Genomic DNA, 27,601 nt, shown 5'->3' with positions numbered 1-27,601 from the left:
CCTCGCGATCCCCAGGTCACCCTCCAGCCCCATTGGGCTGTCTGTTTTACTCCTCCATCTGGCTGTGGCCTGGTCCCTGCACCTGGAGCGTGGGCTCCATGAAGCAGCGTGGCTCATGTTCCTTTACTGCTGCATCTTGGGCTCCTAGGATGCAACACGTTTTTTTTTGTTGTTGTCGTTGGTGACTGGTGGTTGGAAACCAAAATAGGAACAGTTGTAGTTTCTAATTATTGCAATCTCACAGGCGTCGCGGGATGGTTTTAGCTACAAGCTGCCAGAAATTGGGTCAAGCTACAATCATCATGGTCTACGGTCCGTGAGTCTAGAGGTGGGACAAGCCCCGGGTGTGGAGCAGCCAGCAGCCCAGCGAGGGACACGGGTCCCTTCCAGCCTCTGCCCTGTGGGGCTCAGGACTGCCTTCCCTCAAGCCTGACCCGTCAGAGGGTGACCGAGCTTGAACCGTGGGGCTTTCAGGCAGTGGGACCTGGATGGTCTCCAGTCCTGGGCCCACCCTGGAGAGGGCGTGGGGTCAGCAGCTGGTCATGCCTGCTGCTCAGGGTGTGGTCAGCCAGCTTCAAGTTAGGATAAAGGAAGAAGAATGCGACACTGTGCATGGCCCCCTGTCCTGATGACTCAGTCCTTTGTCTTCTCTGCTGGGTCCTGCTACCACCTCTGACACCAGAGCCTGAGATTCCAGAAAGGTGGGGGTGTCTGGTCTAATGCTTGCTGTGGCCCGTTCATTAGGAATGTCTCCTCTCTGCATTTCATCTGGACCCCAAACATCTCTGGAGAAATGCTGCCCTCGTCCTCCTCTGATTCACCCGGGACTCAGCAGGGTCGATGGTGGGGGACAGGACTCTGCAGGTTTGCTGGAGAACTGAAGGAGACACTGTACCTAAAGCATTTCTTCAGCCCAGTTTCCTGCACAGGTCAAGTGTTTGCGCCTGATGGATCTCAGCTGCTGCTGCTGGGGTTTTTTCCTTTTTTTTTTCAATTGGTATAATTCACGTACCATAAAATCCACCTTTTTAAAGTGTAGATACAGTTCAGTAGTTTTGAATATATTCAGAAAGTTGTGCAACCATCACAACTATCTAATCCCAGAACATTTTCATCGCTCCAAAAAGAAATGGACCCGCCTGCAGTCACTCCCCATTCCACCTGCCCCCCAGGCCTTGGCAGCCGCCCGTCTCCTTTCTGTCTCAATGGAGCTGCCTGTTCGGGACATTTCAGATAAATGAAGTCATGTATTCTGTGGCTTTTCCAACTGGCTTCCTTCAACTCAGCATGATGTTTTCAAGGTTCATCTATGTTGCAGCATGCATGAGAACTTCATTCCTTTTTAGGTCTGAATAATATTCCATTGTGTGGCTATGTCGCCTCATGTCCACCAGCTCATCAGTGGATGGACACTTGGGTTGCCGCCACTTTCTGGCTGTTACGAATAACACTGCTGTGAATATTCCTGGACAGGCTTTTGTGTGGACGTGTGTTTCCGTCCTCTTGGAAACACCTAGGTGTGGACTGCTGTGGACCTAGTTCTGTGTGAAGAACCGCCAGAGCATTTCTCAGAGCAGCTGGACCATTTCACGTCCCCACCAGCCAGTGTCAGGACACTTTTTCCTGTCTGTCTTACTGGGTTGTAGCCAGCCTCACACGTGTGGTTTTAATCTTCATTTCTCTGATGCCTCATGATGTTGAGCATTCCTCCCTGTATTTACTGGCCATTTCTGTGTCTTTATTTTGAGAACTGTCCATTTTGGGCCCTTGGCCCATTTTTAACTTGGGTCACTGGTCTTTTTTATTGTTTGGTTGTTAATAGTTTTTCATGTATTTTGGATACTAGACTCTTGCCAGATACATGATTTGCAAATATTTTCCGCCATTCTTTGGGTTGTCTTTTCTTGATAATGTCCTTCGAAGCACAGAAGTTTTAAATTTTGACGTCAAATATGTCTATTTTTACTTTGGTTGCTTGTGGTTCTGGTGTCTAAGAAACCATGTCTAATCCAGGGTCATAAAGACCTACACCTGTGTGTTCTTCCAAGTGTTTTATAGTTTTAGCTGAAATGCTTTTGCTACATCTCTTGATAGGATTGTGTGAGTTTTGTCCTTTTATTCTGTTAATAGGAGCAGGCACTTTTCTGCTAGGGAGGCCGTGGTCAGTAGCCTGAACTTGGGATCCAGCTGCCCGGGGGTGAGCCCCCAACCGTACCCCTTACTCACTGTGTGACCCTGGACAGGGAACTTCACCCCTCTGTGCCTCATTTCCCGTATCTGTAAAATGGGAGTGACAGCACCTCCTTATGGGCTCTCATGAAGGTAAATGATTGTTTTGCAGACTACATGGAACAGTGTTTGGCACGTTAACAAGTGGGGTTTCTTGACTGTTGGCTGTTAGCCATGACATTAGGTGGAAAGTTTTGATGGCCTGGGGTGGGGAGGGCATTGAAGGCGAATCTATAATAAAAGCCTAGACAATGTACTAAAAAGCAGAAGTCGGCAAAGACATCACTTTGCCGACAAAGGTCCGTATTGTCAAAGCTATGGTTTTTCCAGTAGTCATGTATGGATGTGAAATTTGGACCATAAAGGAGGCTGAGTGCTGAAGAATTGATGCTTTTGAACTGTGGTGCTGGAGAAGACTCTTGAGAGTCCTTTGGACAGTAAGGAGATCAAACTAGTCCATTCTAAAGGAAGTCAGCACTGACTGTTCATTGGAAGGACTGATGCTGAAGCTCCAATACTTTGGCCACCTGATGCAACAAGCTGATTCATTGGAAAAGATCCTGATGCTGGGAAAGATTGAGGGCAAGAGGAGAAGGGGGCGAGAGAGGATGAGATGGTTAGATGGCATCCCTGACTCAATGGACATGAGTTTGAGCAAGCTCTGGGAGATGGTGATGGACAGGAAAGCCTGGCGTGCTGTAGTCCATGGGGTTGCAGAGTTATACATGACTTAGTGACTAAACAACAAGTGGTAAAAGATTCACCTGCTCCAAAAAGTCTGGAAGCTCTTAACAGGAGGCCGTCTGTTTGCCTCCAGGGATCTCTGAGCCTTCCCGTGGGAGGGCTGGGGCCAGGATGGGTCCCCTGCCAGACCAGGTGGGTGCTGCCTCAAGCCGACCTGCTGCCACATCCTTTAGTTTGTTTGGCCTGGAGTCTCACACCCCGTTAGGGCCTGGCTGGAGGGTATACAGCAGGGAGCCTTTGCAGAGATCACTGCCTCCCTCCCTGGCCTGCTAGCCCCTCACCAGTGTTTCCACCCTGGCTCTGACTCTGGGCAGGGGATGCAGAAACGGGGCCCCATTTAGATAATGGCTTAGAGCTGAGAGCCAGGACACCCCACCCTCTCCCTCCCTCGATGCTCTGATTTTCCTGGCTTCTCTCTTCCTGACCTGCCATGTGAGCCCGGCTCCTTGTCCTACCCTGGAGGTGACTGTCCAGTGACCTTGGGCAAGGACTGCCTCTGTTTCAGCCTTTGTCTGTGAGTGCTCCAAGCAGAGGGCCCGCCTAGCTGTCTGCCAGGGCTCCTCCCTCCCCTGGGTCCCCGAGAAACTCTGCCCACCCCAGAATCTGCCATCACTCTGCGCCTGTTTGGACTTTGGACTTTGCTGGTGGGGGGCAAGGAGGGAAATGAAAGCACTTTTAATATACCCTGTGTAATTCTTGGCACTTGCTTTTTATGAGATATGTGAAGCTGGATCTTACCTTGGTTTTAATGTTTTAATGTACTGACCTCCTGGCCAGCCAAGTAGCTAGAAGCTGTTGGAGACAAGCTGCTTTATTGTTTGCTTTTGGTTTGGTTTCCAAGTTTGTGGGTGTGTGTGTGTGGGGGTCACCCCCCATCCCACTAACGCTCAGCCTTTCCCGGCCCCTGTGCCCAGAAATACAGGGTGGTCTTACCTCCTGAGGAGCTGGTGCCCTGATTGGGGATGGAGGTAGACAAAGTAGTAATAACAAGCCAGTGGTGCAGTTTAGCAATCCACAGAGAGATTCAGAATGCACTTTATTTCCCCACGGATGGTTTTTCCTGCCTTCACTTGGTGCCTGGCTCTAGGATCGTCCTGACAAGCAGAGCACACCCAGCTTCCAGAGCTTTCCAGAAAACTGAACATGCCAGGAACCCACTGGGTGTGTGTGCAGAGAAGGTGGGCAGCCCCCTGAGCCTGAGGAGTTGCGAAAGCAGAGGCGGGGGATCTGGGTGGGGGCTGGGCGGGGCTGGAGTCTGGCAGCCGGCGGAGGTCGGGAGTGTGTGCTTGTCTGTGGCCCATCCATGTGACGGCGGTGGCAGAAGCCCCTCTGTTAGGCACGAGAGGCTCCAGGAGAGGGGTCCCTGTGTGACAGCGAGCCCCTCTTTAATCCCTCCCCCGCCTCAGCGTCTCCTCCGCCCCCACCCCCATAGGATTATTTGCAGACTTCAGACGTGATGTATGCAAAGCCTTCAGCAGTGCGGGCCTCAGGCTAAGAGCTGAAGGGCTGGCGTCATCCTCGGATGATCATTAAGCCAGTACCGCGTATGGAGGGGCGTCTTCACTGCCCCCGGAAAGTGTTCATAGTTGATGGAGTGCAAATTCGAGTCACAAAACAGCATCCTATTGTCAAGCGCTGTGCGTGCGTGCTCACAAGCCCAAGTGCGGGCTGAAGAGGCGGGGTTGAGTCAGTCTGGTTTTCACTTTGCTTTGATCTTCAGGCTTTGCTGTTATCACGTGTCGGTCTCATCCTTACGGGAATGCTGTTGACAGTAGTTAATGACTGTGCCCTCGTTCCCGGGGCACGTGTGCGCGTGTGTGTCTGCACGCCCACGGGTGACTTCGGGGTGTGGGCTGCTGGATGGGGCGGGCAGCGGTGCTGAGGGGCCCCGTGGAGCAGGCAGTGCTGACGCGGGCTTCTCCTCTGTCCCCAGATGACAGGATCTGCTCGCCACCCTTCATGGAGCTCACGAGCCTGTGCGGGGATGACACCATGAGACTCCTGGAGGAGAATGGCCTGGCCTTCCCATTCAGTGAGCACCTGAACTCCTGGGGGTGAAGGGAGGCCTTGGCCGCCTGTGGAGGGCACGGCCCCGGTCCCTGGGTCCCTGGGTGGTAAGGGCCTGGCCTGGTGGTGACCATCTACCTGGGTCCCTGGGTGGTAAGGGCCTGGCCTGGTGGTGACCATCTAGCGCCCCTGAGGGCAGACGCTGGCCCTGGTGGAGTCAGCCTGTCTCCTCAGCTCCCCACTAGCCCCCTCCCCACCCCAGGGACCGCAGGAGGTTTTGAGAGTTTCTCTCCGTATCTGCCAGGCTGGGCTTTGTAGGTGAGTAACCTTGCTAACTCCTGTTTTTCTTTCCCCCACCCACAGTTTGCAAAACCAGAGTGGCTCATGGCACCAACTCTCACGAGGTGAGTGGAGGAGCTGACGACTTGATAGCCTCGTCCCTCTCCAGCCTCCTGGCTTCTCTGCCCCTGCCTTCCCCGCTCCACCCTGCTCCTTTTAGCTCACAGAGTCTCTCTGGGAGCCTGACAGCCCTGCTGCTGGATCCCACCGCACCTGCTGGAGGCCCAGTACCCCGACTCCACCTGCACCTTGGTCCTCTCCTGTCCCCAAGGCTGGGATGGGCGTGCCTGCCCCCTTTGAGCCCATGCGAGCCACACCACCATCTGACCTTCCTCTGGCGCGTCAGTGTCGGTCACTTCCTGCTCTGGGCCGGACACAGGCCTGCCCCCCACCCCCGAAAAGATCCCGTCACTGCCCCCAAGTCTGCAGGTCCTGCTGAATTGGGGAAGGGGGTGTGAGGAGGAAGGGGCACCCGACCTGCTGTGCACGCGATCCCCCCCGGCACGTTCATTCTTCTACTCACCCAGTGGCCGTTCACCTTGGGTGCTGAGGGAAAGATGCTTGAGATGAGAGTCCTGCCCCAGGGGAGAAGACGGGGTCCCGGAGGCAGAGAGCGCCAGCGGGTGTGGTGTGGGAGGCCGGGCGGAGGAGGCCTTCTGGGGGAAGAGGAGCTGGTGGCCAAGCAGGGTCTCGGCTGTGTCTTTCACCGTCTTGGGGAATCACGACTGGGACGTTGCCTCCAGGGGCACAGCCCAGCCTGGGGACCCCTTTGTGAGGCGTGTAGGAGGACGCCCTGGGCAGTAGAGGTTTGATCCTCCTGATAGGCCCTATGGGAGAGCCTGTCCTGGGCAGCCCCACCATCAGAAATGCTCCCCCATGACCTTATGACGAAACATGGACAAACCCGGCAGCGGCGCCCTGTAGATTTAGGTAGTGTCTTTGTCCCTGGCGTGTATCTATGGGGAAACGTCTCTAAACAGACGCGTCCGCGTGGTGTGCTGTATGCTGTGACGAAGCCGAGGGGTCCCTTTGCTTGTGGGCAGGAAGGTGGGGGCAGGAAATCCCCGCCTGCGCCTGAGGTCGGCTGTCTCCTGAGGTCTGGAGCCCTCGTGGAGCCTCCCTGTCTGGGCCTGCCTGGGCTCCGTGCCTGGGACCTGCTCCTGGGCCAGACCCGGGGGTGGGGGGACAGGAAGGCTTCAGAGCAGCCAGACCATGGCCCTGGAACCCACAGTCCCCTCGCCAGCACCGGACCCCCAACCTTCCACCTGACCCGTTACACCGCCGAACAATTCCTCTGTTGGTCAGTGCCTTGGGGTTTTTCAGGACAGAAGGGCAATTGCAGTCATTAGTGTGAGTAGACCATTCAAACGCAGAGCAGGTCAGCCTGCTGGGAGGGAACTGCTTCTGCTGTTGACACAACAGCTTTAGAGTCCCTCCCGCCGGGGACCAGGTCTGGCTGTGTGCACTGCCAGCTGTGTGACTTTGGGCAGATGACCCAGCCTCTCTGAGTTTCTGTCCTGCCCTTGTAACTGGCGATGTGATGGGTAAGGGAGTTGCCCCTGCTGCTGTGCTGCGGTGGGCTCCGGGCCAGGGAGTACTTGATACGTTGTAGCGGCTTCCCAGGTGGCTCAGTAGTAAAGAATCTGCCTGCCATGCAGGAGACAGGAGTTCGATCCCTGCTTAGGGAAGATCTCCTGGAGGAGGAAATGGCAGCCCACTCCAGTATTCTTGCCTGAAAAATCCCATGGGCAGAGGAGCCTGGCAGGCTACAGTCCAAAAGAGTCGCACGTGACTGAAGTGACTGAAAAGGTGTGGCCAGTTGCCCTGCAGCCTGCTAGGTCATGGCAGAAGGGGCAGGGGTTCTGGGTTGAGGGGACCTACTTCCTCCAGGAGAGTCTTGACTCCATGGGGTCAGCTTGACTTAAGGTGTTTCACCCCAGTCCAGCTCTGCGGGTCTGGCTTGTAGATGTACACATGTGTGCCGTGGCCCCTTCTCCCCTTTCCCCATCCCTGGGGCTCCCCAACCCACTGTGTGCTATTTCTGGGGCGGGGTGGGGGTTCCTCTGCTGGGTGGGCATCAAGAACAGAGCTCCAAGATTGGGGTCTGGAGTGTTGCAGGTTCCCAGGGGGGCTTCTGTGCTCCAGGCCACCTGCCTCCTGGGAGGCTGGTAGCATCAGAGGACTGCCCCCTCTGGTGGGGCGCCCTCCATGGCATGAGCCCAGGGGGGGCCAGGCTCCATCCCACCTCAGGGGTGCCTGGGGATGTTGAGTGCAGTGAAGACAGAGGACACCTCTATGCTCATGTTTAGCTTTACACAGGAAAGGGGGCTTTCCGATTGGGGTCCTCACCTGGACCCCAGCCTGCCGAGCCCTGCTTCTGATCGCTCAGTTCCCAGCTCAGTCAACCAAAATCAGGACGCTCTGTTTTTATTTTATGTTCATGATTTGATTTCTTGTTTTGGTGTAAGCGCTTGAGTTTGTTCCACAGTGAAATACCACTCCTCCTTAAAAAAAAAAATTGAGCCGAAAGCTCAGAGGACCCCCAAAGCTACCCCATGGTGGCTCCTGATGCTATTTTACAGGTGATGAAAATGGAGCTTAAACAGGGCTTATGCAGCAAGTGCCAGGTATGGGACTTGAACTCATGTCTGGCTCTCTTACTTTCATCAGCAGGCTAAGGAGCTGTTCACTGTGGTGTGTGTGTGCACACACACACACACACACACACACACACACACACACACACTTGTTTCCCTGTGGTATATACAGGCATACATTGTGTTTCCCCATCTGGCCTGGATCTCTACCTCTGCCCCACCCAGCTGGGTGCCAGGCACGTTGGGGTGGTGCTCTGTGAAGGTTCGTTGAGAGGCAACAGCTAGTGTGGGCAGCCAGCTATTCAGCCCTGTTATCCCCTCCCTGGGCAGTAGCCCTGGGCAGCTGGTGGCTCCTTGCTGTGGCCCCAAGGACTGGGTGAAACATTCATCGTGGCCCCAGCACTGGCTGCTGGCTCTGGTGGACCCTGGGCAGACCCAGCCTCAGCCCAACACAGGGAGGTTTTGTCCAGTCACCCCCCCGACCCCCACCCACCTTGACCTCTGTCCCCTGCCAGATCCTCCTGTTGGAGGCCTTTGTGCCCAGAGGAGTCAGGACCCGGGAGTGGAATGTTCCCATTCCTTAAGCACTCGTGTGCATCGTGTGCGGGGCTGGGGGCTGCTGGACCCCATCCCTTCCTGGGCTCTGTCACTTGCCAGCAGCCTCTAAGTGCCTCAGGGCCTCAGTTTCCTCATCTGTAAAAGGGGCATGATGCCCGTGCCCACCTCGGGGCAGGATGTGAGGATGACACCCGGTGACTCAGGTAAGGTGATCATAGCCGGGCCAGGCATGTCATGAGTTCTCAAGAGGCAGCCGTTGTCATTGTACAGGCCTGAACCCAAGGCCTCCCAACCCCTGATCCCTTGTCCTCCGCTTCTTGCCCCCACCCCCTCGGTGCCCCATCTCCCACCGCCAAAGTCTTTGTAGAGGGGTGAGTAGTACACAGCCCGGGGGGCCCGTTCCATGGATACATTGTGAGTAGTGGGATTGTGCAGTGCACAGCCAGCTCAACCTTACATGGCAGGCCTGACGATGCAGGATTTCCAAATCCCCCACAGCAGGAGTGGATGGATGCCCAGGTGTTCTGCTCGAAGCCCATCCCACTCACTCTGGCTTGAGACTCTTCCTGGGGAGGCCTCGTGCCACCAGGCTGGGATGGCCCTTGGTGGTGATGCTCTGGACGGTGATAAGGCCGAGGAGGCGGTAGACTCTGACCAAGCCCTTGGCCCCCTGTCTCCCCAGATGGCCATCGTGTTCAACCAGGAGGGCCTGAGCGCCATCCAGCCGCCCTGCGTGGTCCAGAATTTCATCAACCACAATGCTGTCCTGTACAAGGTGTTTGTGGTTGGCGAGTCCTACACCGTGGTCCAGCGGCCCTCGCTGAAGAACTTCTCCGCGGGCACGTCAGGTAAGCGGGCCTCACACTGTCCGGGATCCCTGCGCTCAGGAGCGCGGCTGGGACACGGCACCAGCCGCCTGTCCTATGGCACTGACCCTGGTTGCCCCGGGTTATTTCTGGAGGGAGGAGAAGTGATCTGAAGGTTGGCAGAGTTGTGTCCAGTAGGTGAAGAGGTCTTGGAGCATGAGTGGGAAACCCCTGTCCCAGCCAGGTCCGTCGAAGGGGCTCCATGCGCCTCAGCTACCTTAAGCTCGGGGAAGAACTTGAAAGCTTTCTGCACCCAGGCCGCTTCCCGGGGCCCCTCGTGATAAGGAGGCTCACCAAGAACACGCTGGACTGGGCTCTTCAGGGCAGCCAGGAAGGGAGGGGCCCCTGGTGTTTTGAGGGCCAGAGCACTGGCTGCTTTACCGTGTCTCCTTTCTCCAACTGGGAAACACTGAGTCACCTGCTGCCTCTGCAGCCCCTGAGGTGGGCGCGAGCTCTGTTAAGAGTTATGCTGGGGGCACAGGACTTGCCAGCTGTGGGGCCCCGGGCGGGTCAGGAGTGGACACAGGGGTGAGGACCATATTGGTGAGCATATTGGGGACCAGTGAATGATGGCCCCAAGTGTCCCTGAGCTGTCACACAGTGGTGGCCTTTGCGGGGAGCTGCCCCATCTGAGGGTGTCCTCTCGGGAGGCCGAGGGGCTCCAGGCCCTCAGCTTTTCTTCAGCTGCTCACCAGCTCCAGGTGACCCTGGGCTATCACAAAAACTGACACTTAAGGATTTGGTGGTATTGTGGCCGCTCAAGAGACTGCTCCAGTGGTTCTGGAGGCTTCCTCGAGGCCAGTTCTAGGAACCTTTGGAACAGGGGCAGCATCTCTGGAGTAAGCATGGTGATCCCCTGGACGGAGGACGTGGGTCACCCTGGCCTGATTTGCTCTCACTTGCTGTGTGCTTCTCTCTGCGCGGGAAACCCGCCGTCAGCAGGCGCGGTGCCGGGCTGCTGAGCAGACAGATGTGTCCGTCTAAAATCCCTCTGCCCGGGACTGCCTCTCACCGTCCGCTCCTCGTGGCTGCAAGCCACTCCTCTTGGACCAAGTCCAGCTGTTCCCGTCCTCTCTCAGCCATTCTTCCCGTTAACACAACCCAGAGAGCAGACACTTTGGAAGCGTGTGTCTCTCTCCCCTGACCTTCTGAGTGCAGGCGGCTCTCCCTGCCAGGCGGGGCTTTTAGGGCCTCCACATACCAGTCCCTACTTCCACCCACTGGGGTGATGGAATGACTGGGGGTGGGGGACCAATGTCGGGAAGGGTCTTTCTATATGTGACTGTATATTAACAAGAAACATTCTTAGCAGTTGTGGGCAGGATAAGGCCAATATTTTTTAATCCTCTTTATATTGTTTCCTGGTTTTTAAGAATGTGTTTAAATCTACAGCAAATATATTAAGGGAAGAATAAGTTTACCTTATGCAATTGTTTTCCTTTCTTCTTATTTTACCCTAAATCACTCCATCTCTTAAAGAAACATACCACCTGGTTTCCTTCCTTTCCACACAATAATTGTCCCCTCCTTTCCCCTGGTTGCTAAGGGCTGGCTAGTTTCTGTCTGAGAACCGCCAGTAGCAGGGTGTGGATTCTGAGTCCTGTCTCAGGATGAGGGCTCCACATCTGTGTCTTCTTGTGGCCATTCTGGGTTGCCAGTTTACCGTAATATGCAGGCTGCGTGCTCAGTCGCATGCAACTCTTTGCAACCCTATGGACTGTAGCCAGGCTTCTCCATCCATGGGATTTCCCAGGCAAGAATACTGTAGTGGGTTGCCATTTCCCTCTCCAGGGAATCTTCCCGACCCAGGGATCGAACCTGTGTCTCCTGTGACTTCTGCATTGCAGGCTGGTTCTTTACCGCTGAGCCCCCGGGAAAGCCCAAATGTGTTGACCGGGACCAGATCAGTGGAGAAACACAGGGCTAATGGAGGAGTGTTTATTATGCTCAGGGAAGCTGAGTGACTTTCTGTGTATCTATCCCTCCATCCCCAAAGCTGATTCTGTGGCCACCGTCTTCAGGGCATCAGGCCATCCAGCTGGCCTGGGGTTTGTCCTTTGCACACGTGTGCTCTTAACAGATGAAAATCACAGAGTGAGAGTGGCCCTTTAAGCTGGACCAGTTGAGCAGGGGGCTTTGAGCCTCTGGCTGTTTCCAGCCCCCTCCCATCTCTCTGGTCCCTGCTGTCCTGCATGGCAGGCCCTCCAGGCTCCCCGTCCACGCAGGGAGGTTGGGGCTCCTTGAGTGGGATTCTTTTGACCTGCGGTGATTATGAGGACACCACCTCTCCCTCCACAGCTGCTGTGTTCTTTCGGTTTTCAGGTGGCCTTTTGGTTCGCATCTGTCAGCACCTCTGAAGTCAGGTGTGTCTTAACAGCCAGAGTCTTGCAGCTGCCTTGGCTGGAACCGATGTCACGTTTTTATGGAGAGGGTTGAAGCTGGCCTGTGCCAACCCCTGGCCGTGTTTCTCTGTGACGCCTCCCCCTGCCTCTGTCCCCGCCCCCCAGCACAGTGGGAGAAACTTTTCCTTTTCTTTCCCCTGTTGTCTCTGCATCCTGGGCCTTTTTTCCCGTAGGGGTTTGTACATAAAGGAATGATACCAATGACCACGTAGGGCAGGGATCAGCAGGCTTTTGTGCTGGAAAAGTCCAGAAGAAGTATTTCTAGCTCTGTCATCACTAATGTTGCAGAGTCCCTGTAGACAACTTGTAAGTGAATGGGCGGGGCTGCGTTCCAATAAACCTCTATTTATAGTCGCAGCTGGCGGGGCCAGATCTGGTGATCTCACCATCAAGAGCCCTGCAGGTGTAACAGAGGCTGTATCTCCTTGAACCTTCCACGTGCCCAGCCCTGTGCCGGAGCTAGGATCCAGCAGGGGACTGGATAGTCAGCCAGGTGTCCTGCCCAGATTCTAGTGGGAGAAACTCCACGGGGAAGAAGTCGTGAAAGGATGAACTGTGCACAGATGAGGGGCCCCGGAGGAAGCGGGGGGTCCTGGGACACCGCTGGATGAGGGGGCCACTCAAGCAGGGCAGCCAGGGCCAGAGGTCTGGGAGGAGACGTGGACCACTGTCTGTAGCCCCGTGACACGCTGCCCGCCCCTGCCCCAAGGAGACATGTGAAGATGAAGCAGATGAAGCTAAGAAGCTGTGGCCGCAGCTCACAGCTGCACCACGGAGTCGCAGGGATATTTGGGGGCTAAACGTGTGCCCTACTCTTCCTCTTTTGAACCTGTTTTCCTCATCTGTAAATTGGGCACAAAAACCCATATTCCTCTTATTGTCTCCCTTCTCCTGTGGGCATTCATGGTGGTTCTTCACTGGGCTCCATGTGTCGCAGGACTAGCCCGGGAACAGAGAAGGGACGAGCTCCCCCCGTGCAGGGTGCTCCTGTGATCAAGGTGCAAGGGCCCGGCCAGGTTTATCAGCAGGGGATCTTGAAGCTGCCCAAGAAGCTGGTGCCAGGGGATGCTGCAATCCTGCCTGACCTATCTCGGCTTCCACAATCTTCCTGGATCACCAAATGGCTAGAAGCTGCTCCCTCTCCACCTGGGCCTGCTCAAGCTGCATGTGGGGAGGGTTCTGAGCCAAGGGCAGCTCCCATCGCCCTGCTGAACAGTCCTCTGGCTGGAGCCCCCAGGTCAGAGTTAGCCAGGAGGAGAAACAAGTCCCCTTTGAAATGGTCCACGCTTTGGATCTTGCCCCAAGAAGCTGCCGGGTGACGTGGTCTGTCCAGTTCAGTGGGCGCTGGGTACACCCCTCTGAGCACCCAGTTCTTTCCCTTCCTTCCATAGCCAAGCATCCACGTTGTTCTCTGTGGCTTCCAAGCCTCCCTGAACTGGCTGTGTCCACTTGTTCTGGGGGGCCTTTCTCTCCCCAGGCCTACTCTGCTACTCTGGCCATTGCCCTTGGGTCCCACTGGGTGGGTGGGAGGTGCCCTGAGCTCAGCGGGGCTAGGCTGGGCTACAGGCTGAGAAGGTGGGCAGTACCTGCAGAGTCTGGAAGGCCCACCCCAACTGCTCAAGCCCTGCTCTGACCTCTGGCCCATGGGGCTTGCTACCCCCAAAGTATCAGTCTTCTTGCTTGTCGGCGCTCAAGAGTAGAGGTCAGTGGGCTGCTTGGCGCAAGTCCTGCAGGGTGTTTATTTTCCCCAGGCTCCTCCCCAGGACCGTCTCTCGTGCCCCCCGTCTGGACTGGCTCTGGTCGGAGCGGTAGGAGGACTGTCGGGCACACCGGGGCGGCAAGGGGCCTGCGTGCCCCGCTAGCGGGAAAGATGCCAGGTACATCTCAGCGCCTGCCTGCTTGGCCTCCGCCCGAATCACTTCCTCATGCATGATTGTTGCGGCGCTGTAACCCTGGAGCTGGCGGGGGGGCGTTGGCAGCCAGAGCAGGTGCCCCCGCAGTTCAGCCCCCCGGCACACAGCGGCGCCCAGTGGAGCCGTTCCTGTCCTGGGTCTCAGGGCTGAGCAATGTGTCCTGGGGGAACGGGACCCACAACGCCTCACCCAGAAGGACCAAAGCAGAGGCTGCCGGGGCCACGTGGGGACTTGTGGCCTGTGTCCTTCTCGGGGTGAGGTGGGGTGGGGTCCTAGTGTGATGATGGTCTTCACCAGAGCTCTCAACCCTGAGGCTCCTGGTTTTGTGATCCGTGCATTTGCACACTTCCAAGTGCTGGAGAGCATGTTTCTGACCAACTGACGTGCCTTTACTCTGCAGGGCATGAATGAACAAACCTACTGCTCATCACTCTAATAATCTTGGGATTGAGATTATTAATCTGCCTCTCCATGGGACTGAGGGGGCTCCAGGGGCAGTGGGAGCTGGGAGAGATGGTGCAGGAACATGTGGAGGGTACTTCAGGAGGCTGTGCCCATTTCCAAAGCCAGGCAGAAATTATTCTCTATGCTTTATTGGATGGATCCTACAAAAGCCCAAGTTCTGATTTCCTATTTTTTCCCCTAAATAACTGGGAAACAGCAGAAGCTTTTGTGTTTTAAACATTCATGTGCCCCGTGGCAGCCTAAATGTGCCTGAAAAGGCATTCCATGGGCAGAACCAGGAGGGGTTGGGGATGCTGGATTAAGTGGCATCAGTCGACCTCTTTACTCTGGGCCTTTGATGTTCCCATATGCAGCATTTCCCCTTTCTCACTCAGCCCCCCTTTCTGGCGCCATGTCCGTAAGATACGCTGGACACACTCTGGGGAGGGGGCCTAGGTATCAGGGAAAACCAGGTATGGTACTGTAAGATGAGAGTGGAGGGGAGGTGGGCTTATCAAGCCATTCATTTTTATATGGGAAGAAAAGTGGAAACAGGAGCCCTGACTCGGCGTGTGTCGCTCCGTGGTGTCCTGTCTCTTCGGGGTGGGAGGGGGCCCGGGTGGCTGCTGCTGGACCCTGAGCCCTAAGGCATCACGGCCTGTGGCCGGGGTGGTGCTGCCCCCTGGTGTCAGGTGGTGGAGTCGCTGTCTGCCTCGAGCTTCTAACTCTGGCTCCTTCCCGTCTTTGCTTTTCAGACCGCGAGTCCATCTTCTTCAACAGCCACAACGTGTCGAAGCCAGAGTCCTCGTCGGTCCTGACTGCGGTATGTCCTTCCCGCCGAGCCTGGGGGTGGGGTGACGTTGGCTCTCCAGCGGGGCAGGGTGGCAGGACCTTCTCCTCCAGGCCGGGGACCCCGGGGGGTTCCAGAGACGCCCCTCTTCCTTGCTTGCTTTGCGCCTCCGTGGCAACAGCCATCACAGCCATGCCCGCTCGCCACTCAGTCACTCAGATGGAAGTTGTCTAACTTCTCCCACGTGAGGAAATCCCCCAATTGTGAGGAATTTGAAGACCTGCTTTCTAAGCTGCTTTTTCCTGATAAAAAGAAAAGAGGCAAGAGACAGCAGCACCTCAGTTTTCCTTTGTTCTTTCCTTGTCCGTATGAGTCCAGTAAGTGCTTGTTGAGCTCCTGCTGTGTACTTCTGCAGCTGCCAGGGTGGCTCACGGTGGGGAGTGGGCTCGGGGCTGCTGTTCAGTCAATGGCGCTGGGCATCAGGCTCCATCCTCTGGCCCGAAACAGCCTTGCAGGGGTGGACAGACGTCCCTGCTTTCCCGAGGGGAGAGCTACGCTCAACCAGGTTAAATAACTTGTCTAAACCCATAGGGCTCCTCATGCAGGGACAGAGATGAGAGCTGACCCCAGATTAGTCTGATTTCAAAGCTGGGTCTTGCAGGAATTCAGGGTTTCTTACCTCCCTGGCACTTGTCGAGCCGTTAGAAATCAACACTGCGCCATGCCCTGCTGTTCCTCCATGTCCCCAGAGCCGGTGGCCTCTGCCGCCACTGCCTCTGAACCGAGCCCTCTGCCTGGTCTCTAGCTCCCATACGCCACGGCCCTCCTGGCCGTTCTGGGAGGGTTTGCCCATGTCCCCTCCACAGCGGACCCCTGCCTCTGGGCCTCATTCCCCTCCGTTCCAGGCTAGGGCCTGTGTTGCCCATGACCCACTGTCCCTGACCCAGGCCGCCGGTCCCATTTCTCATTTGTTCCTGGTTCCTTTGAGGAGCCGGCTGTGTGCCGAGGGTTCACCGGAGCACAGGCACAGCAGGGACCTGGAGTGAGCACCAGCCTCCCTCGGGATGTTGATAGATATAACCCGGGAACAAGTTCTGTGCTCAGGGACGCTTGGAGAACAACCAGATTCTAAAGAGAACCCCTCGGCGCCTGGTGTGCACATTGTAAGATTGAGATAGGTGTTCTGTGCGAGAGAATGTTCTGGTCTCATGAAAGCTCAGAAACCTCAGGGCGTCCTCCCTGCGAGGCTCCCAGACCTTGTTCGGCCAGTGACTCTCAGAGGGGGTCAGCATTCCACAGCCTTATGGAGAAGCTGTCCCTGCTGCCCCCCCGGCACAGTGCGGCCCTCGTCACCACTGGGCTGTTAACAGAGGCCAGAGGGTCACCATGAGGGCTGGAAGCAAAGTCGCCTTCCGAGGTTATCACCCACCTGTGACTCAGCCCGTGTCTCCATCTGCAACGTGGGAAAGGTCGGCCTGGAGACATCGCAAGGCCTTCTCTCCACCTCCCAGGCCTGCTGTCATCTCTCCCTTCCCCTCAGCTCGTGACTGCTGTGCAGGGGTCCTCCAGGGCTGGTAACACATAAACGAGGAAAGGGAAATGCAGTCGGCTGTCTCTTTTCCATTCGGGATGGCGGGCCCTCCTGCCCAGACACGTGCATCCCCAGGTATGGGTGTCCAGACGAGCCTTTAGCATCCTCCCGCCCGCTGGGGTCCCTCCAGCCCCCTTCGTGGCCTCGTGCAGGTGCAGGGAGCCCTGCCTCCCTCCCTGGCCGGACGCCCCTGAGGGTGGCCCCCACACCAGTACCAGGCACCAGTTGAGTGTGACACTGAATGAAACAGCGTGGAGTCAGAAGCTCCACAGCCTTCCAGCTGTGTGGAGAGTCGAGTCGTCTCTCTGAGCCTCAGTTTCCCCACCCTGCCCCTAGAATGTTCCTGGGACTCAGGGAGTCCCTGGATGAAAGCGCCCCACACCATGTCAGGCTCAGTCAGTGTGGGTGACGGGGGCCCAGGGGTTCACCTCAGCACCTCCGTCGCCTCCTCGTTGCAGACAGGCAGAGGGCTGCAGAAGGATGTCTGAGGTCCCTTCGCTGAGCTGAGAACGGCTTTTATAAACAGCGGGTCACGAGGCTTTTGTGATGGAGCGGCAGCCATGGGTCTCCTAGCCGCCGGGCCTGCGCCGCGGGCCTGACTTGGGAGCTTTGTGGATCCTCACCACAGTCCCTCGGCGGCAGTGTTTTTAGTATTGCATTTACCGAGGCGAGAAAGCAGGACCTGGCAGGGCCCAAGAGGGCCCATTACAGCTCAGGGCACGTGGCTGAGACTGGGCAGTGCTGGGCATCCCCAGGACCAGTGGCCGAGCTGCTGAGCCCACACTGCTGAGCGTGAGCGGGAGGCAGGCATGGGGTGGGCTCAGCAGGTGCCAAGCGGGCAAGTGTCCATCACAGCCAGGCTGATGCTGCCGCCTTGAACGTGGCTCCCCAGGGTGGGACACCAAGGCACCGGGGCCATGGGCAGGGGGGCCCTGCCTGCAGAGCTGGAGCAGACCTCTCTCATGGTAGAGCATCGCAGTGCCCAGAGGTGGGCTCCCTGCCCTGCGCATGTCTGGAAGCTCCCCATCAGCCACTCGGCTTCCTGTGCCAGGGGTGAGGGCCACGTGTCCCGTGGGTGCTGCCCAGGCTCTGTCCCTGCCTGGCTGACCCAGCCTCACTTCTTTTTTTTTAAATCCAGGTGAAAGTCATATAACATACAATTGTTTGTGGGTTTTTTTAATATTTATTTACTTGGCCGCATCAGATCTTCATTGCAGCATGTGGGATCTAGTTCCCTGACAAGGGATCAAACCTGGGCCCCCTGAAATTGGGAGCATGGAGTCTTAACCACTGGACCGCCAGGAAAGTTCTCTCTGATTCCTTGTTTTAGCATGGACAATTCAGCGGTATTAAGTACATTCACAGTGTTGTACAACCACCACCTCTGCCTAGTTCCAGAGACCATTTTCATTTCAGGCATTTTCATCACCCAAAAGAGAACCCCGTACCCACTGAGCATCCCTCCTCATCCCCGCCTCCTCCTGGCCCCTGACAACCACTAATCTGCTTTTCGTCTCCATGGATTTACCTCTTCTGGACTTTTCATTTTAAGGGGATCATACAGTAGGTGACCTATTGCATCTGGCTTTTTTCACCTGGCCTAATATTTTCAAGGTTCCTCCACATTGTAGCAAAGGGTGGCAGAACAGTCTGGGTAACCCATTCTGTTTATCCAGTCATCTGTTGATGGACATTCGGGTTGTTTCTGCCTTTTGCCTGTTGTGAATAATGTAGCTGTGAATATTGGCATACAAATTACACATCTGGGGTGGAACTGCTGGGCCACGTGATAATTCTCCATTTAACTTTTTGACCCAGCTTCTTTTTTTTATTTCTGGTGGATCAGCTCCTGTGCTTCCCATCTGACCCCATCCCAGCAGCCTTAGGACTCTGGTATCTACTGAGTACCATGTATGAGCCCTATTCTGGCTGACTTAGGGGTGACATGCTGCCATCTGTGGCTTAAATGCAGATGAGGCAGCTCCTGCAGCCAGACCTGTGCTGTCCCCACTGCTTAAACGACCTTGTGACTCCTCCCAGCTGTCTGGGGTGGAGGCCTCGATGGCCCTGATTGGCAGATGAGCAGACTGAGGTGCAGAGAGGCCAAGTACTTCTCTCTAAGACCACAGAGCTAGGAAGTCACAGTCCGGATTCAAATCCAGAGCCATCTGCCTCAGTCCTTCCTAGGGTGATGTGCTGCTCCCTTCCAGGGGCCAAGCTTGAGCCCATGAAGACTTGCCTGTCCCAGGCCAGCTGTGATTAGAGCAGAATGTGAGCGGTGTCACGGTAGGGTCCTGGAGCCAGCCCCCCAGCCCTGTGTCGCCAAAAGCTGAGCTCAGACCCAGGAGCTGGGCAGAAGTGGCCGAGTAGACTCTGGGGAAGCTTGCTGAGCATGGGGAGTTAGAGTGGAAACACCAAGGTTAGCAACTTGTCTGGAAGGGGAGAATGACGAGTCCCACCCAGGAGCCCTGTGTCCAAACCTCCCCCCATCCAGTACCAGCTAGTAAATGAAGGCTGGTCCGTGGAACCCACCGCCTCACAGCCTTGAGGCTCTGCCAATGATGGGCCAGTGCTCTGATGCTAACAAAAACTTCCCCCACTGCCCATGTCCTCCCTGACTTCTCCAGCCGTTCCCAGCAATCTTCCGTGGATGGTTGCCTCGCACCTCTGCTTCCACTGTGCTCTCGTCTGGGTCCCTTGGCCCAGCCACTGCAGTGTTCCCCTCTTCAAGGTGCAGCTCTTAGGTGTCCTGAACCACAGAGTCTTCCTGGGGTCACAGCAGACTCTCCGTCTCCTTCCTTCCTGCTAAGAACCTTGTCTTTTACAGGCTCAATGAGTGTGTGCCAAGTCACTTCAGCTGTGTCTGACTCTTTGCAACCCCATGAACCATAGCCTGCCAGGCTCCTCTGTCCATGGGGATTCTCCAGGCAAGAATACTGGAGTTGGTTACCATGCCCTCTTCCAGGGGATCTTCCCGACCCAGGGATCGAACACGTGTCTCTCCTGTCTCCTACACTGGCAGGCGGGTTCTTTACCACTAGTGCCACCTGGGAAGCCCACGGCTTTTACAGGCTAAATACCTGGGTCCAAATGCAACCCTAAGCTGTGTGGCCGTGAATCAGCCCTGACCCTGAGCGTCAGCTCCTCTCTGTGTAAAATGCTGGTAATGATGCTCGCCTACCCGGTGGGCATGAGGACTAGGGGTCACAGATGCCATACCCGCCCCAGTGCCTGCCCAGCCCATGGCAGGACTTGGAAATGGCCATCCTTAGGCTGATTCTAGTGGGTCTGTCCTGCCTCTTGCCTGGAAATAAGACTCAACCTCGAGGCACCGCAGTGGGGGTCTCTATGGGGTAGTGTCACGTCTCCCTGCCCGAGGTCTGACTCCGTGTGTGTGTGTGTGGTGTATGTGTGTTGGCAGCTGGACAAGATCGAGGGTGTGTTCGAGCGGCCAAGCGACGAGGTCATCCGGGAGCTGTCGCGGGCCCTGCGGCAGGCGCTGGGCGTGTCTCTCTTTGGGATCGACATCATCATCAACAACCAGACGGGGCAGCATGCCGTCATCGACATCAACGCCTTCCCCGGTGAGCGGTGGGGCGGGGGCTGCCTTCACTCGCCTGGAGACTGGTGGCCGTGGGTGGGTGGTGGGGCAGGAGAGCCGGCCTGACCGACCCCATCCCTCACTGTCTGGTGCCTGGGGTCAGAGCAGCGCCCGCTAAGCCTTCGCCCACCTGCCAGTGGGTTTACAGCGCTCACAGTGGGCCCGCTCCTCAACCCGTGCCCTTTACCTCGCTTCTCCCGACCCAAAGTGTCGGACACGACTGAGCGACTACACTCTCCTGACCCTGTGCCATCAGCAGTAGCCTTTCTTGGCCAAATCTCAGCTGACCTCTTGGGCCCTTGTAGATTTCCTTAAAGAGCTGAGAGGATTCTGGAGGGAATACAAAGCCCAGTTTCCACGAAGGGAGGGAGGGAGAAATTGTCCCAGGTCACACTGCAGGGTGGTGGCAAGGCCTTGCTCCTTCCCCACCCTGAGCCACCGTGTAGGGGACACGCTCAGATCCCGCCGGCTGGGGGGCCTGCTCCACGCTGTCTGCTGCAGCCCTGAGGCGGGAAGCACATGCCAGGCCCTCTGGGCCTGCTGGCATGACTAGGCTCTGCCCAGCACCCCTCAGATCCCCACTCAGCGATGGCTCCATAGGAGTCATCACAGAGACCCCTCAGTGGGACCGTTAGCCTCAGTGATGACTGTGGGGCAAGGGGTGGTCCTGGGCTGGTCTTCTTGACAGAGATGTGTGCTGAGGCTGGGCGACTCCCTGTCCTCACAGCAGGTCAGGGACAGAGTGACATTTGGCACCCCCCAGCCTGGAGCAGCCCGGGCAGTTACTTCTCAGCGGTCGTCCCCGTCTCGAGGCCTCGGCTCTCACCTCTGTCAAGCACCCGCCCTGGAGGTAGAGCAGCAGCCCTGCTCAGTGGACTCTTAAGAAGGCAGGAAGCCATTCCTGAGTGTGAGAATCTGGCTTGCTGGAGGGGACTGCTCCCCTGGGGTTTGCAGGGGCTGGGAGCCCCCGTGCGTGGGGAGCACTCACGGGCCACCAGACTGGGTGCTTGACGTGTGTCCCCTGCATGGAGGGCACGCAGGCCGGGCCCAGCCAGCAACGCAGTTCACAGCCAGGGAAGCCCGGGCTCGGAGGAGGCCCCTGGCTCCCTCAGCCACGCGGTTTATCCGAAGCCCGCTGCATGTCCCAGCTGCTGCAGACACTGGGGCGGCGTGCGCACGGCGGCTGGGGTCCTGCCCTCGGAGGACAGGGGCTCCTCTGGGAAGCAGGTGTGGGGGCAGGGCTGGCAGGGAGCCATGCAAGGGCCTTGGAGGGGTCCTGTGGCCCGAGGCTTCCTGTGCAGCAGAGAGGTCAGAGGGGAGCCCAGCACATGGCCATTCACTCCGAGCAAGATGGGGCGGCCATCTGAGGGCTGTGTTTGTGAATAGAAGTTGAGATCCTGTGGGACAGTGGCCTGTTTTTCTGTAGTCACCCTGGGGGCAGCCTGGATGGAGAGGTAGGTTTTTGATGAATGCGGGTGCTGGAATGAGAGAGCACAAGGGAACTGCGGCTGCGTCGGGGGAACAATTATAACAAATCAGAGGATCTAAACAGGGAGGAGATGGAGGGGATGAAGGCAAAAAGGTTGCCGGGTTAACGGACTCGGGGGGCAAGGCGGGGCAGCACCGGGCTGTTGGGATGGAGGTTCTAGAAGGAGGGACAGAGAAGAACTCACAAACCACTGAGCTGTGGGTCTGTGCCGAGTGCTGAGTCTGCCCACCCCGCCAGGACCTGTGCGAGTCAGAGGGACAGTGACAGTGAACCGGCATGGACAAGAAGCCATGATCAAGCCCCGCCGCCAGCAGGCCAGGCCTGAGTGACACGGCTGAGCCCCCAGAGACTATGGAAGGGCGCCTGGCCCACATGGAGGAAGGCTCCGGGGAGGGCGTGCAGCCCAGGGCCCCAGGGGAGGCGGTGTCCAGGAGACGGCTGCCTGGGGCCTGGCTCTCTCCCTGCTCCATTTGTGAGCCTGGATCTGGGGTGCCCGTTGGTCCTGGTTGGTTCACCCTGTGCCTCAGACCGTGGGTGTCCTGCAGCGCCCCTGCCAGCCAGCCTGCAGGCTGGACAGTCGTGTCCACCTTTGGTGCCCAGCCTGCCTGGGGACCTTTGTCCCCAGCGCCTTATCTCATCCTCACAGCCACACAATGTGCAGAGGACTGTTGGGATCTCCATTTACTGACATGCATGGAGCCAGGGGGCTGGGCGACACGTCCAAGGTCACGTCCCAGTGGCGGGGCTGGGTCTGGGGGCCTGACCTGAGGCTTCGTGCTTCTCCACTTGAGTCGTGGTTTCAAATCCTGGCTCTGCTCCCTGACGAGATGAGCCTCCTGCCCGGGCAGCCTCAGTGTTCGCTCGTGTGCAGTGGGAAGAACACTCCCGTCCTTGCAGGGGAGATGATGTGTGCACAGCACTCAGCCCCACAGAGCTCTTCACGCCTCAGCCACCCTCCCCAGGCTGCATGGGGCCGTGGGCCAGGCCTCTTCTGGGGATGGCCGAGCTGTTGCTGAGGGAACAGCTGATGTTCCCTAGCGGGTCTCAGCTCTCCTCCCTGCTTGCATCCCAACCCTGGAAACCCAGCAGCACATCTGCTGACGGCCCCTGAGGGGCTACGGGCTGCCCTGCTGTTTACCCCCACCCCAGGGCCAAGGACGCCCCCAGTGCTAGGGTGGGGCACCCAGCACCATGCGTGTTCAAGGCACAGATGGCACCAAAGGGCCTGCAGATCTCAGTGCCACGTGTCGTCTAATGTTCTTGTTCAGTCCTCAGTCGTGTCCAACTCTTTGCGACCCCACGGGTTGTAGCACACCAGGCTTCCCTGTCCATCACTAACTCCCGGAGCTTGCTCAAAGTCACATCCATCAGGTCGCTGATGCCATCCAACCACCTCATCCTCTGTCGTGCCCTTCTCCTCCTGCCTTCAATCTTTCCCAGCATCAGGGTCTTTTCTAGTGAGTTGGCTCTTCGCATCAGGTGGCAAAGTACTGGAGCTTCAGCTTCAGCATCAGTCCCTCCAGTGAATATCCCCATCTGTAGAATGGGGCCAACCCTCGGGCCCCGCTCCCCGGGATGCACCCCTCCCAGGATGCCACAAGGAAGGATTGCGAAGCACGTAGCCAGGAGCAGCACTTAGCCTGGATGGACCCCAGCCGTGGACAGTCACCCCACTCGCCCTCCAGTGGACACGTATCCACCTGCTGATGGCTCTTGGGTGTTTGGGGCTGGTCACTTAACTCTGTGCCTCCACTTACTCATCTGTAAAATGGGGACAGAGGGTTGTGATGATTAAGTGAGAACATGTCGAGCAGGGCAAGTATGGTGCATGCCAGCTATCTTGCCCACTCTTGTTTTTACTCTGGGCACCTCCGCTTGTCCCTCTCAGCCTCGGGTTCCCTCAAAACCACAGCACTGTTTGCTGAACACATAAGAGCATGGACAATGAGGCAGCCCCATCCGACCGGCCCCTGGGCAGCCTTTTCTGTACGCGATAGTGCACCTGCCCATGTCTGAACCTTCATTCCCCCCGCTGCTTGTACCGATGGCCTTGAAGACCATCCCAGAGGCCATGTGAGGGAGGGGTCAGTGCCTCTCAGCACCGGGCCTTCTGTGAGCGACGGGGTCACATCCAGGGGGTGGTCCCTGCGGCCCCTCCCGATGCAGGCACACCGTGCCTTTTGGGGACGTACTTCCTGTCCCGATCATTGTTCTTGCAGCTGTGTGCCTGGTTCTCATCCCTGTGAATTGATTCGGGCAGGCGGGGGGTGGGGCACCCACCCCTTGTTGAATTTCTTTTGAAACCGTTTTCAAAAGTCAGCAAAATCCTCGCCCTAGATCTGAAACTTGCTTGGTGGGAGGCTCCGAGGACTGTTTGCTAACAATCACAGTCGAGTCTGGGATGGGAAATGCAGGCCCCTGGCAGTTTCTGTTCAGGAGACCCAGGCCCGCTTGTGAGGGAAGCGGCGTCCGTGCGATGACGTTGTCCGGGCTGCCCAGTCTCTGTCCCTCGGCTTTGTGGGTCAGGATGCAGCACTGGGGGCCTCCTTGCAGGTGCTTGGGGGAGGGGAGGTGGAACAGACTCAGTTCCAGGAGCAGCTGCTGTTGATCAGATCTCACTCATGTTCCAGCTCCTTCTGGCCCTGCCCACAGGAGCCCCCAAACTTGAATCCTCAGTTTACACACAAGGAAGCTGACGCCAGGTCACATGGACACAAGAGGTGTTTATGATTCAGACCTGGAGAAGTGGGCCTTCGGTCCTGCCCCCAGCCACGCCACATCCCCACATAAGGGCATCAGACCACATGTGCTCCGTCACTCAGTCGCGTCTGACTCTTTTGCGACCCTGTGGACTATAGCCCACCAGGCTCCTCTGTCCATGGGATTTCCCAGGCAACAATACCAGAATGGGTGGCCATTTCCTTCTCCAGGGGATCTTCCCAACCCAGGGGTCGAACTCACATGTCTTCTGTCTCCTGCTTTGGCACTTGGATTCTTGACCATGTGCATCGTCTGGGAAGCCCACCAAACCACGTGGGGAGGGTAATCAAATGAGACCCTGAAGCTGTGCCCTAGAGGGACAGGATGCAGGGCACTTTCTCATCAGCCTCCTCTCTATAGATGCTCAGACCCCACGGGTGCAGCCAGAATTCAAGGATTGGCCCTTGGGGCCACACACACTTGGGGTCTAGGCTGGTGTGCTCCACCAGCTCCCCTCAACCCCACCCCAGGTCCCAGGAGCCCCTGAGCGCACCTCCCACCCCCACCCACCTGGCTAAGCCTGCCGTCTGTCTCTCCCATCCGTAGGCTACGAGGGTGTAAGCGAGTTCTTCACCGACCTCCTGAACCACATCGCCAGCGTGCTGCAGGGCCAGAGCTCGGGCGTGGCGGGCGCTGGGGACGTGGCCCCACTGAAGCACAGCAGGCTCCTGGCGGAGCAGGCGGGCGGCCTGGCGGCCGAGCGGACGTGCAGCGCCAGCCCCGGCTGCTGCAGCAGCATGATGGGCCAGGAGCCGCCCTGGACGCCCGAGGCCGACATGGGCGGCGTGGGCGCTGGCAGCACTGCCAAGCTGCCTCACCAGAGACTCGGCTGTACCGCCGGCGTGTCGCCCAGCTTCCAGCAGCACTGCGTGGCCTCGCTGGCCACTAAGGCCTCCTCCCAGTAGCCTCGGAGCCCGGGACCCAGAGAGACGGCGCGGGCCGCAGAGCGCAGCCGCTGGGCGAGCAGCTCCCGACGACGGTGACGCTACTACTAAGGATTCCCAACGATCTGATTCTTCTTCTTCTACTTCTTTTTTTCTTAATTTTTAACCTGATTTTCTGATGTCATGATCTAAATGAGGGGTGGGGGTGGGGATGGAAAGGAACCCCAAGTGGTCCAGCCTTGCGGCAAAGGGACGATCCCTCCTGGTTCCTGCTGTGCAGATGTCTTCACCGAGTTTACACATGCTGTGTTTTCAACACTAGGTCTGAATGTGAGGTGGGGCGTGCGTGTGTGTGGTTGTGTCTGTGTATGTGTGTGTGAGTGCCTGGGTACGCCCACGTCTGTCTTTCTCAATGGCTGCTGTGGGCCAGGCCTCGGGGACCTTGGAGCAGGCTGTCCCGGGTCAGGTTGTTGGTGGCTGAGCAGAGAGTAAACAGTTCCCAGTCTCTTCCCTCCTGGCCCCTGCACCCCGGCCCAGCCCGTTGCTCTTACTCATGGCCTCAAGCCCCACCAGGTGTGCAGCTGCCCCTCCCAAAAGCATGACCCCGAGGAAGCCAGAGGCCTCAGCTTCCCTTTCCTTGGGGAAGTCCATGCAGCGGGTCTGAGCTGGGATCCACCTGCTGCCGCTCATGAAAGGCAAGGAGGAGGACGCTTCTCCGGGAAGGCCGCAGCCCCGGGCTGGCTGCCTCTCTCCACGTCCCGCTCCCCGGAGTCCACTGGGCCTGTCAACACATGTCCTGTGCCGCCATGCAAAGGGTCCGCCCGTCCCTGACCAGGGTCGCCGCTCCCCGGACCTGGGAGAAGGCTGCCCAGCCCAGAGCCTCTGGGCTGATCCTGCCTATGCCAAGGATTTGTGCTGTGACTTTGGGCAAATCATTCCAAGAGTCGCTGGGCACTCACGACCAGAGAAGTCAAGGGCAGGCTCAACGCCCTACCCCTGTGACGCAGCCTGTCCCTCTGTGAAGCCCACCCAGATGAGCCTCCCCTTGGCATCCAGGCGATCGGTGGGGGCCCTCTTCCCAGGCCGGACGAGGCTGCGGCTGCTCCACGCCTGCCCAGAAGGCCTGATCCACACCCCTCCCGTGTTCACTGCCCACCCCAAGCACTGAGCCAGCCAGGTGTGAGCAGGCTGCAGCCCCAAAGGTGAGAAAACATTACCTGCTTTTCCTGTCCGAGCCCCCCGCCCCTGAGGGCAGCAGACCAACCAACCACTGGCTAATAAGTCCAGTTCCACAGTCCAGGTGGGCAGGCGGCCCCAGGGGGCCAGTGAGGGGCTTGGTCAGCCTTCTGCCAGTGTGACCACCCGGCAGGAAACAGCAGACCCCCCTGAAGCATGAGCACGTGTCTTCAGATATCAGGCACTCGGAGGGAGGGGAACAGGCCTCGGGGCCGTCCTGCGAGGTCCAGGGAGGGCGCCACAGAAGAAGCTGCTGCGCTGGGCATTCGGAGGCACCTTCAGGCCTGGCCAGCGGGGAGGTGGGGGTCGCCTGCCTCTGGGAGAGGAAGGGCTGGGGTGAGGGGCGCTGCCCTCAGAACTGGCCGGCTTGTCCTAGAAACCAAGGGCCCGCCGACATCCGTGTTTACACGACTTGAGTGTTGAACCCCAATTATAATGTCTGTACGTCGCCTTTCCTCGTCTGGCCCCCGAGCTCCGGGGGAAGCAGGAAGCGTGGCCGGCCTCTTGCACTGCTTTGTCTCCAAAATAAACTACTGAAATCAAACTGCATTTCACACGTGTTTACAAAACATTGCTGAACATTTCTGTCCTCCTGCTGTCTTTTAATAAAACAACTTTACCTTTTGGAATAAAATTCCAGTCCCGATCACCTGAGGACAGGTCAGGAGTGCAGGGTGACCCCCCGTGCCTGGTGGGGCCCCTGGTCATGTCCTGTCCAGATTAAGTGATGCCTCCCCTGCAGCGTCTCACATGTTAGCATCCAGGGCCCAGGTATTGAGGAGCTTTTCCAGTGACGTGGCGCTTTTCACCAGCCTTGATGCGGGTGGCCAGCAAGGTGACTGCCTTTCCCAAGGGTGGAACCAAGGATGGGGATCGACTTCATAAAGGCCCAGGAGCCGCACAGCAGTGGGGAAGGGACCGGTCCACTCGAGAGCGTGTGCGGGCCTCTCCCCAGCTGGTGAACCCCGTCCAACAAAGAGTAGCTGACTCTGCAGGGGTGAAGGGAGCTGCGTCAGGGAGCATAGACTAGGAGAGGGGCCGTGGGCCGCAATGAGGCCTCCCCAAGCGACGCTCCCCCTGCTTCAGCGTCACCAGATGCACACTGACTGGGTCCCAGGACACACGCCATGAAGTTGGCTTCCCCCAAGCCT

General features: G+C 57.7%; 1 protein-coding gene across 3 annotated transcripts in view; it reads left to right on the top strand.

Annotated features, from left to right (window-relative positions):
* Positions 1 to 26,999, top strand: part of ITPK1 (inositol-tetrakisphosphate 1-kinase) — a 164,169-nt gene extending 137,170 nt beyond the window's left edge. For 2 of the 3 annotated variants that reach the window (XM_015459328.3, XM_024981788.2), the window contains 6 exons: positions 4,907 to 5,005; positions 5,344 to 5,384; positions 9,157 to 9,322; positions 14,855 to 14,922; positions 19,902 to 20,064; positions 24,877 to 26,999. In XM_015459328.3, coding sequence (XP_015314814.1) covers positions 4,907 to 5,005; positions 5,344 to 5,384; positions 9,157 to 9,322; positions 14,855 to 14,922; positions 19,902 to 20,064; positions 24,877 to 25,235 — 896 coding nt within the window. In that variant the 3' untranslated portion in view covers positions 25,236 to 26,999. The remainder of the gene's footprint in view (positions 1 to 4,906; positions 5,006 to 5,343; positions 5,385 to 9,156; positions 9,323 to 14,854; positions 14,923 to 19,901; positions 20,065 to 24,876) is intronic. The other variant, NM_001192489.3, reaches the window with a different exon arrangement.
* The last annotated feature ends 602 nt before the right edge of the window (positions 27,000 to 27,601 follow it).

This window comes from Bos taurus, chromosome 21, assembly GCF_002263795.3.
Source record: "Bos taurus isolate L1 Dominette 01449 registration number 42190680 breed Hereford chromosome 21, ARS-UCD2.0, whole genome shotgun sequence".
Taxonomy (NCBI): domain Eukaryota; kingdom Metazoa; phylum Chordata; class Mammalia; order Artiodactyla; family Bovidae; genus Bos; species Bos taurus.
The sequence above is the reverse complement of the archived record's forward strand: the minus strand, read 5'-3'. Positions and strand labels throughout refer to the sequence as shown.